General features: G+C 44.7%; 2 protein-coding genes across 8 annotated transcripts in view; one reads left to right on the top strand and one right to left on the bottom strand.

Moving 5' to 3' along the window:
• The window catches only part of MRPS25 (mitochondrial ribosomal protein S25), a 65,540-nt gene that overhangs the window by 14,973 nt on the left and 39,283 nt on the right, over positions 1–11,284 (top strand). For both annotated transcript variants that reach the window (XM_081801745.1, XM_081801754.1), the window contains exon 4: positions 8,995–9,050. In XM_081801745.1, coding sequence (XP_081657871.1) covers positions 8,995–9,050 — 56 coding nt within the window. The remainder of the gene's footprint in view (positions 1–8,994; positions 9,051–11,284) is intronic.
• Positions 77–11,284, bottom strand: part of NR2C2 (nuclear receptor subfamily 2 group C member 2) — a 97,958-nt gene continuing 86,750 nt past the window's right edge. For 5 of the 6 annotated variants that reach the window (XM_081801693.1, XM_081801703.1, XM_081801699.1 and 2 more), the window contains 3 exons: positions 10,313–10,450; positions 9,049–9,154; positions 77–6,590 (listed from right to left, as the gene is read on the bottom strand). In XM_081801693.1, coding sequence (XP_081657819.1) covers positions 6,416–6,590; positions 9,049–9,154; positions 10,313–10,450 — 419 coding nt within the window. In that variant the 3' untranslated portion in view covers positions 77–6,415. The remainder of the gene's footprint in view (positions 6,591–9,048; positions 9,155–10,312; positions 10,451–11,284) is intronic. The other variant, XR_014139726.1, reaches the window with a different exon arrangement.

Consider the following 11,284-nt stretch of genomic DNA (forward strand, 5'->3'; position numbering starts at 1 on the left):
TGGGGTGAGACAGCACGGAGCCCCTGGGGATCGGGCATTGCTGCTATTACTATTAGAAGAAATGAGAAGATGCACATTTAGTCTTTAATTCACTTTTTTAATAGTATAAACCTCATTTAGGTAGTAGTATTAAGCCACAACGATAATGCCACATTGAAACAGCATTTAATAAAATGCATAAAGCTAATTCATGCACTGCAATACTCTATATACAAACACAACAATGCAAATTCTTCTTCAAGACTGAAGACATTGATTAGATATAAAATTCAGTTTAAAAAGAACATGCTCTTTTTTAAATGCCATCACATAAACAAAGCTGATTTCAAGCTACAGCTTTCAACAGGTTTTAAACCTGGAATTAAAATGTAACGGCATAACAGTATTTTCTATATTATGAAGGGCAGAAGTTACAGAAACGGTCCCAAGAAATTAACACCCGAATTTTCCTTTAACAGATGTCTTTTAATTAACAGGTCCAAACTACAGGTAAAAACTATGGTTTGTACTATGAAAAATGTGCAGCTTTTCAGTTATAAAACTAGTTGAACACTGGTTTACAAGAGAATGGGGAGAACAGAGACTGTAGAAAAATATTCCAGCACTTGAGTTGTATGTGGCGGCAGCATCTGAGTCCATGGATGCTCTGGTCGTTAATGGTAATTGAGTATATGTTCCTAAAGACAAGCCATTTGTAACATAAAAGTCTACTATTTCCAAATGTTATCCAAATATTAAGCTATCACAGTATGTCAGCTGATAAATGTTGCCAAACTTTTTTCCCCCAATATTTATAGCATTTTTTTCTATGCTGTATGTAGAAATATTGAGACACCGGATTATTGGTTTCTGAACTGAAAGTCTAGCTGGGCCTTAAAAATATCTCAGGCATTTCCCCACCCCTAAGATACTCTTTTTAAGTTCAAAGTTTAATTATTCTTAGATTGCTGTTAAAATACCCTCCCCAAATGAAAATTTTTATTTTGAAGATTCATTTAGAGACTGTCAAGCTTCTTCTCGTATTTTAACTGGAAAGCCACCTTCAATAGTGTGATTGTCACAACAGGCAAGGACAGGGGCAAGGGTCAAATAAGCACTGTTGGATGAGGCCAGTGAAGTAGCAGAGTTGTTGTTGTTTTTTTTTTGTTTTACATCCAATAGAGGGGAAGCTGAAGGCTAAATGACCCACCGTCTCACAAAAGGCACTGAGTACTATGGTCTCAATGAAGTGTTTTCAAACATTTCAGTAGCTTATTTAAAAAAAAACAAACCAACCAACCCAAAAAACCCAAAAAACACCACCAACAAAAAACCAGAAAACCTGTGGATTATGTGAGTTTTTGCAGTTCTCCAGGGACTCCCTTCAGCGGGCCAGCTTGCGGCCCTTGGCCAGGCAGGCCCCACTTCCCACGTCTGTAAGCAGCTCTGCTGGGCTTGGGCCCTGGCTCCCGAGTGCCATGTCTCAGTTTAAAGCCCAATGAAGGGGGAAAATTAATCAGAACAGACCTGGACAAGAAAAATTTGGCATCTGTAGCTTTAAGGGCACAAATAGCCATATTAAAATAACATTTTTATCTAAAAATTTTAAAACAATTTATAGAAAGGATTTAGGTCAGTGGATTTTATTCACATGCTACAGTTAAAGAATTTAAAATTTGTAACTTCTGTGCCATAAGTTATCTTATGCTTATTTTAAAAGACTACTTGGTAGGTTTTTTTCAACTGGCATTAGAGATGGGCATCTGTTGAGCCACAGGGCAGTGCCCGCTGTTTGCTAAGTCCAGAGCAAGCAGAGACCTGGGAGGCAGGCCCCAGCACATGGACCGTTCCGAATCTCTGACCGTGAGGCTGATCTCTGGACCACATGACAGAGCAAGTCTGGGAAGGCCGACAGCTCCAACTGCCAAGTTCCTTCCAGTCGGGCTATAAACAGGCATGCGGCACCCAGGTGAAAGATCCCCACCTAGTTTTCAACTTTCTAGCTTTCTGGCCGCTGTCTGACCCAGAGAATATACAATATACAGCAGTGTCCTCCTATCAGGACCTTTTCTGTCTGGAACTTTCCTTGGCATAGGGTGGAGTATCTGCCTTCATGGCCTTTCCCAGCCAGGCTCACCCAAAGGAAAATGGAGTTAAAATATCAGCAAATCCATCCTGCTGAGGGACCTTGGAACATCCACATCAATTTACTTTAGCAACTCTATCATAGACTCTCTTTAAAACATAAGGGAACTTTGGATACATGGCTACATGTCTGTATACATAATATATACATCTATGTACACATACACACACTATATACACTGTACATATATAGAAGATATAAACACATGTACATTCATTCAGTCATACAAGCCTATAAATCTGTACACGCACGATGCCGCTGAAGGGACCCCAGGGCTGGACACGCGCAAGTGTGCACCGGCAGGAGGCACACGTGAGGATGTCCAAAACCCTGTGTACAAAAGACCCAAACCCAGTCTATCTCGATTAGGGCTTGGCTTTACAAATTTACATCAAAGTTAAGACATTTCAAAGAGCCGTACAATCTAGAAACTGGAAGTGGGACAAAGGAAGCATATGGGCATCTGCCCGGCCTGCTCCACTATCCCCCCGTTCATTCATAGCCGGGATGAAAGTGAACGTCAGGAGATGACTTTTCATGGCCTAGACTTAGAGAAGAGTTGAAATGTCATCTACAGCCCCACTGCACATGAGGCCCTTTCCACCGGCAAGTGGGCTACAAGCTTCTGGACTCTGATCTGATCGGGTCCTGAAACTTGGCTCCATAGCCAAGGGCTGCGTGTCAGGCAGAGGGCAGGCTGGGGGCAAGACTGCTCTACTAGAAATTCCCCCAAAGGATCAGGATGTGGTTTTTGTCCAGAATAAAAGCACTAGATCTAGCCCTTCCGATTCTTAGCTCCCTGCTGTGATTATCCCCAACACAAGCAAAAGCACTGAGTAAGTCTGTACTACGGCCACAACCGTGTCCTCTAGTGAGTGTGTGGCCACCGCATCAGGGAGCCCAAGAGAAGGCGCATCCGTCGCGCTCACCGTGGCTGGTGGCAACTGCCTCAGAACACAGTCCACATTTAATACTGACAAGCTAGACAGCAGTCCCTCTTGAGGGCATTTACGTAACATCTTACAACAAGTGACTACACCTGACATTAAATATAAAAACCCAAACAACAAAGAACCCCAACCACAGCCTCATGGCAGAAGTTAGATAATAAATAATGGTAACCTCCCAACAGACACACATACAAATCTCAAATTAGAAGGGTGGAATAACCTGGAAAGTATCATTTGCTTGTGTAATTTGGACTTTTTCTAAGTCTCTTCCTGTCCTTTATGATTCTCTGTCATGACCTCCACAATTTCAACACCTAACCGTCTAGCATTATCTGAGATACCACTGGCATCAAGAAGCACGATGCGTACTGCCACCTCCTCTCGCAAGGGAGGAAGAGCCAGGACAGCAGAAGGGACATGTGGGCAGGCTGTGTGGTGAAGAATCTGCTCCTGGCTTATTTCCGTCAGAGACCCAATGGGTAGAGGGCTGGCCTTCCTTAACTAAATCTAGACTTTGACAGACTACTAACAAAAGAGGTAAAAGACTTGTGAAAGCTGAACCTCAGTATTTGCTTGGGATCCCTTTAAGTTCTTGACTTTGGGCTTCTCTTAGCCAATCTGACAAGACGGGACGGACCTGCTGTCAAAGTGTGAAATGATTTGGGGCAGCAAGAAATCAGCTTGTGTGAACATATCTTTAGGGAAGTCTACTTCAAAATAAGGCCAAGAGGATCTGGGAAACTAATGATGTTCAAGGCCCAAAATGGTCCACTGCAATCAGCCACCATCAGTGAAGGGACCCAAGGACCAGGACCAGGTCAGAATCAACAACCCTCTAAGCCAAATTGATTTTTCTCCAGGGCTGGCCTGCCAGGGTGTGGCACTCACTCACCCAAATGTTCGGTTTTTCTGCTGGTTATCACTTCTATCCCAAAACCCTTCAGCAGTGGCGTCGTTGGGACCTCAGTCGAGGTCTTGGCTAAGCCGTCCCAGTATCTGAAGGCCACCTGAGTCTACAAGCCGAATGGACACAAGACTCCCAGGGCCACCCCCAGGAAGAAGGGGTGGGCCTTTTCCCCAACACCGAGAATCAGATCTGGGAGATGTGACATAGCATGTAATCCCAGAGAACAGCTATGTGATCAACAGACATGCTTACATTAAAAAACCAAAAGAACAGAAAAGAGGCAACTTGCTGTGTAAGATGCATAAACACGGTTGCAGATACCCTCTGCTAAAATCCTTCATGAGCAGAAATGAAACAGACCTGCCCTAACTTCACTGTCTTGGCTAGTTTTTTTTTTTTTCCCCTTAATTTTGAAATTTAAATCACTTCCAAGTTAGAAAACCAAAAATTTAATAAGCAGGCAAAATTAAATTCTTTCCATCATTTTATAACGCGCTCCCCTATTGTCTCCAAAATTTGCTTCCAAGACATGAACTATAAATAATATAATTAAATCCAAATAGGAATTCAGAAGTTGGAGATACTGTCCCCACACTTAATTCCCACTAACGACTTTCACAAAGTGCTGCTAATGCTTCAAGAGCATTCTGTTCTGTCATAAGGCAGCGGCCGGCAGGCTGGGTACCTACACAGCACCCAAGACCCCACCTCGACGAGGGCCTGAGCCAGGCTGGGGAGTGCCTGTGAGGCAGGGGAAGCGCACTGGGATCTTTCTGGATATCATCTGATCAAAAGATATGGGAGACACAGATTTAACTTTAGCTATTTTCTTAATCTGGGCTATACAGAAAGGAAATGAAGAGTACCTGACTGGGTCTTGGACACGGCACTTTTCCCAAGCAGGACATGCCCGCTGCTTGCATCCATGAGAATTTATGGGTGCTCTTCTCTAGATAGAACTTCCTTATAACTGCATTCTGTTCTTGTAAACGATGGTTGCTATAACTTAAGAGAAAGAAGATAACTTTGGGAGTTAAGGTTTTTTTTGTTTTGTTTTTTGTTGTTTTTTTTTTTTTTTTAAGAGCAGGTAGCTTGCTTCTGCATCCATCACCTAAAATGCTCCAGGGTTCTTTGCTGGCACACACCTGGGGGAATCAAAGTGCATGGTGTACCAGTACCATTCAAAAAATTGCCAACAGAAATGCTGAGTCTGGAGACACTTTGGAAAACCCTGATAGTTAAGGTCAACAGAGAAACCTTCCATTCAGCCACACCACCACCACCACCCTGGCCAGGCAGCAAAATCCTGCACCTCCCCCCACCCCCAGGCCCCGAATCCCCTTCACAGTTCTGAGTGAACTGCAGGAATACAGCCCTTCTTGAGGGGATGTTTGGAATGGAAACCCCATGAGAAGGGAACCTTTGCACTCCTCCGTCTGAACAACGAGCCAGCGCCCCAGACTGCATTCAGGAATTACTGTCGGGTTCAAAATGCCCACCTTGCACTTTTTGGTCAGAAGGCTCTGTCTGCCGTGAGTGGTGGAGGTGATGTGGGGATGTTTTCAGTTACTGCAGGAATTGGCAGTTAATGTCTGACTGGTTGTAATCCAATTCTGAGAACCAGTCATCAGAAGAGAGCCCCAGGTTTGGAGGAGCCTGCAGATGCCAGTCACAGACCAGAACCAGAGGTCAGGGAAGCTGACAAGCATCATCACCCTCACAGCTGAGGAAGCTTCCGGTTTGGGTCACCCCCGACTGTGCCTCCACACTCCCGCTTACTGCATCATACAGATGAGCCACATTTTCATTCGTTCATAGGAATTTAGTTCAACACCACAAGTGTGTGCATACAGTTAGGAATGATGCCATCTTTTCTTAAACATAAATGATTGTCTCCTGTACCCTAGTGCGTTTTCACAGAAATTACTAGCATTTCGGCAAAAGACATATACAGTTTTCCATTTGTCCTGCCCAAGGGCAAGATGTTGCTAACATTACGCATTGATAAGAAGTGCTTAGAAAGTGCTAATATTATTACCCTGGTAATTAGTAGCTATTAATTCCAAGGACATTTTTAATATATATACACACATACTGTTCTCTTAGGTTCTTTTTGTTTTGTTTAATACTAGTCTCTGACATTATAAAACTCTGTTTTTTGCCCTTTGAGGATTTCTAAATACAAATTGGGTTAAAAGATTGTTTCAAAATCTCCTTCATCAAAAGGCATTATAACATTTCTTATGGCAGGAAAGGATCCTACTAGTCTTTTAGTTGCTATTGTCTGGGATTAACAGATAAGAAGAAACCAGGTAGGAAATGGCTAACATACTGGAAATAGTTGCACATACCAAAATACCACTACTTTATTTTCTCTGTATCCGAGTGGTCCTGGGAGGATCCTTTTGCTTCTCTGCAGGTGTGCGGTACGCACTATAAGCTGGCTCCGGTGATCTGGCCATTGTACTCTGCTGTCTCCATCTTGAGGATGTAGGGGATTATGCTGTCTATCGACACATTGCCAATGAGACCAGTGAAAAAAAGTTCTTCTGTTATGTTGGAGCTCATCAGCCTGAGTGCCGGCAGGCGAACAAGAATCCGGGCCAATCTGTGAAAGGGAGGGTCCTTAGTTAGAGAAAGGGGATTCACTGCCCTTCAGACTTCTCCCTGGACAGGCTCCTGGGACCCTGTCTGCACTGCTTGGAATTAAACCAAACAAACAGACCTATGATCTACCCCCTGTATTTCAAATTTCAACAGTTCCTCTTGTAGGGATTTATCATGAAGAAAAAAAATCAAAACTAAGTACAAAGACGTCTGTACAAATGTTTCCTTCATTTTTAACCATTGTCCCCACCCCCACCAAAAAAGAAAAATTTGGAAATCAATAAAGGATAAGTTAAAAAAAGGTATGGTGTGTCTCCATATAAAAGATCACGATATACTCACTAAAAAGTACAAAAAAGATCTGTCACTGGTAAGGAAAGCAGTCCATGACATATAGCTGAATAAAAGCAGACTGGGAAGCAGCAAGTACAGTGCAGTCTCACTGGCGTAGATTTATTTGTGTGACGTGCATACAAAAGTATTCGGAAGGATGTTCACCAAAATGTGAAGGGCTGGCCTCTGGGTTTGGGGATTTGGAGTGCTTTTACTTATTAAACTTCTGTATTCCTGCACTCCCCTAATTCCCAGTGTTCGTACAGCATCATAACTAAAAATAAAGCAAAAGACTGTCTTCAGTTTGAAAACACCCTGGATGGCAGGGTACACCGTGACCCTGTCGTGGTGGGCCACTGCCGCTGTATCTGGAGCATGTGACTGGCGTTCCCCGCCACTGCACAGATGCTCACTGAGGGGCCAGCCCGGTCTGGAAACAACCTACATTCTCATCAGTGGGGAAGTGTTAAAGAAATTACAGCATCTCCTTAGCCACAAAAGATGAAGTATGCTCAGTTGAACATTAAATGAAAAAAGGGTTACAAAACCTTACTTTGTATTTTATGATTCCAATTACACAAATATAAAAAATTTCTGGAAGGAAATGCATAAAACATTAACAGGTATCTACGAAAGGTGGTATTTATATGGACGTTTTCACTTTCCAGAATGTTCTCATTTTTTTCTATAGTAAACATTGTTATTTTTTAAAAGAGAATATATGTATTATGCAAGTAGCATTCCAGCACCATCCGCCATTCGTCTAGCCACCATGAGTCTTACAGGACATACAAAGGTATAAGGGGACACCAGCATAGACCACGAGGGGCTGACAGGCTGAGGATCTCGGGAAGTCAGCAAAGGTAAATCAGGGAGGACTGCCTGGGGGAGGTGGGGTGGCATGAGAGAGATCAGCTGGGCTTTAGAGGCTGGCTGAGGTTTCTCTCAGCAGAGATGTAAACAGTGGGGAAGAATGGGAGGGTATTTCAGGAGGAGCAAACAGTACGAGAAAAGGCACAGAGATGAGAAAAAGTAAAATAATGAATGCAGAAAAAGAGGTCAGCGATCCTAGGGCCTTGTTTTGAGAACTGTCTCTGAGTGAGTTTCTGCGTCCCATGAGAAAGGGTCCCAAATCGCTTGGCTGGGTCCCTGGCTGGATTTCTTCAGAAACCCCTCCTTTCCAAGGCCACAATGCCTCTAGTGTGCAGCCCCCGGAGGGCCATTTCCAGGCTCTTCTGACCACGGGCACCGTGTGGGAGCAGGCCCGTGGCCCCGTTCCCTGTGCACTGAGGCTGGAATTACTACTCAAGAGTCATGGTGAGGTTTTCAGCGATTCCAGGAGAAAATGGATCCCGCTTTGGCAAAAGGTGTGTCTGGTCATGGAGTTGTGTCTAAAGCAGAGGAGGTTCTCTGCCAGCAGGGCCGGCAGGGCCAGCCCCCCACCCCCACCCCCCAGTCACATCACAGAAACAGTCTTCCTGGGACCTGGGGCATTTTCATTCCATGGGGCACCTATGGACTGAGGTCTGTGAAGACGACACAAACTGAGGACGGTGGGGCCATGTATCTTCCTGGTCAGTTTTGATCAAGTGTTTACTTTGAGGGGACAGGGAAGGGAAGGAAATATTAGTTTGCCTGACGTGACCTCAGTAATTCATGTAGCCTCAGTAATTCATGGGCTGGAAGTGGTCATGATCAAAGAGCTCCTCCACTCCTTGGCTGGAAAGCCTGGCAGGCCTTCTGCCTTAATTGAGAACAACTTTCCTGTTCAGATTTGCGTGAGAAAGGGGTGTGTGTGTGTGTGTGTGAACTGCCACTTCGTGCACGTTAGTCCCAGAGGAAACCACACAGCAATGATTCCAGCCCCTCAGCATGTTACAGAAGAGCAACCCAAGGTCTTGCCCACAGTTTATACCCAGCAACCCTGGAATGGCCTAGGATTCCTGACCCTACCACCTAGCACTTTCCACAGTTACCACCCATGAAACGCAGGAATTAAAATGTGATCAAAAGGAGGCTTCTACCAGGCTGCCAAGGGCGGGAAGGCTGACAATTTATATTTATGTCTGCAGATGCAGCTGCACTCCTTCCTGCCCCACCACGAGAGCGCGTACTGTGTGCCTCACCGGTAGGTGTCTTCTGAGTAGGTTTTCTGAACATAGTCCTGCAATTCCATCTGTGCCTTTTCTTGGAATTTTTCAATCTGGCTTGTGCTGGTCAAACCTGGATGATCTGAAAAGAGAAAAGTGCCCCCAAATTGCCCTGTGTATTTGGAAAGCCTCACTTGGCAGACTTCTTAGTACTTATTTTTAGTTAAACCCCTGACCAATTTCTCAAGTACGATATAGATTGAACCCTGAAGGTGGGTCTGGTTTGGATATTACTGCTAAAACACTGGCTTTTGCTCTGTACCCTGCCAAGGCCTGAAGGTTCCCAGGAGGGGGCTGGGCTCCTCAGTGGTCACACCAGCCTCAGCAGCCCCACCTGGCTTGGATCTGGACATCTGGCTTCCTACCACTCTAGAAAACAGAGATTTTAGACCTATCACCCAAGATTAGAAATTACCACTTACCTCCTATGTATTTAATCACATACTTTCTCCCATTTATATTAGCTATTTTGTCATTCACGAGTGGATGGCTGGGGAGGAAGGGAGGGTTAAGCTGTGCCCAAACCCCACTATTAAGGACAACAGTCAGCCTGAGTGACCTCTGGAGGTTCAGAGAGAAGAGCTGAGAGGGGGGGCAGCGAGGCCAGCCGCACAATCCTGTCGGCTTTTTCAGGTGCTGCCCTACAGGGACAGCTGAACTTGGGCACTTTCAGTCTGTACTGGAGAACATATGCTAACAAAACCTGAAAACTGGCAAGAAGGAAAGCAAAAGAAATCAGAACAAAACAAAAAAGGACACTGAGGGGGCGCCTAGGTGGCTCAGATGGTTGGGCGTCTGCTTTTGGCTCAGGTTATGATCTCCGGGTCCTGGGACTGAGCCCCACGTCGGGCTCCCTGCTTGGTGGGGAGCCTGCTTCTCCCTCTCCTTCTGCCTCTCCCCCCTGCTCATGCTCCTTGTCTCTAATGAATTAAAAAAAAAAAAAAGGACACTGGATGGTAGTATACTCTATTTTGTATGCCAAAGTCTTACTTGGCCAGTGGTCTAAATTAGGATACAGAATAAATCTATTCAACATACGAAGTCACCAGGAACCACGGCATATCTTTGGGACTGTAAAGGCAACAATTTAAAAGAATGTGTTTATGTTAGCTAGCAAAGCACACCTATTAGGAGAATATTCGGTCACAAACAATCTGGCTGATGACTTGACAAGTTCATGTTCAGAAATATTAGCAGACACAGATGGAAAACTGTTGTGAGTCCCCACCACATATCTTACCGGGGCTAAAGAGAACTATAGCTTTAAGGTATGCATACTCATAGCCGTCTATATCCAGCTTCGCCATACTGTTACAGAACTCCTGCAGCTTCCAGATGTGCTCCATGACTTGCTTTATCCGGTCTCCAGAAAGTTTATCTAGAAATGAACATCACAGACCCCCTGAGAAAGGCTGGTAAGAACAATGACACGAGCTTTCTTGAGGAGCCACAGATTGAAAGAGAAAATAATTTCACTTTTTAATGGAAAACCAGTTACCTTAAGATGGTGAGGAGCCTCATTTTCCAGGTGAAGGTGAAGTCACAATAGGTATACCCAAATGCAACTCTGCTGTATATTCTGTCTCAGTAACAAACCCCTAGACCACTGATTCTCCCTGGCCCTACCTTGGGGCAGGGCCTATAGGTGCAAATTGATAGTTCCTTTTATTCTGTGCTTAAGACCTGTAAGTCAACTTTTTTTTTTTTTTTAGATTTTATTTGTTTATTTGTTTGACACAGAGAGAGAGAGACAGTGAGAGAGGGAACACAAGCAGGGGGAGTGGGAGAGGGAGAAGCAGGCTTCCCGCAGAGCAGAGAGCCCGATGCGGGGCTCAATCCCAGGAGCCTGGGATCATGACCTGAGCCGAAGGCAGACGCTTAATGACTGAGCCACCCAGGCGCCCCCGTAAGTCAATTCTTATCAGTGGTCAGGCTCTCTAAACTCTCTGCAGGCATTTAATAAAGGTTTATGGACCTGATCAGTAAATGCTGACATTTTTTAGTTGTGAAAACAATTTTTTTTTTTTTTAAAGATTTTATTTATTTATTTGACAGAGAAAGACACAGCGAGAGAGGGAACACAAACGGGGAGTGGGAGAGGGAGAAGCAGACTCCCTGCCGAGCAGGGAGCCCGATGCGGGACTCGATCCCGGGACTCCAGGATCATGACCTGAGCCGAAGGCAGTCGCTTAACCAACTGAGCCACCCAGGC

This window comes from Leptonychotes weddellii, chromosome 1 (assembly GCF_054177405.1).
Source record: "Leptonychotes weddellii isolate Sample4059 chromosome 1, ASM5417740v2, whole genome shotgun sequence".
In the NCBI taxonomy this organism is placed as follows: Eukaryota; Metazoa; Chordata; class Mammalia; order Carnivora; family Phocidae; genus Leptonychotes; species Leptonychotes weddellii.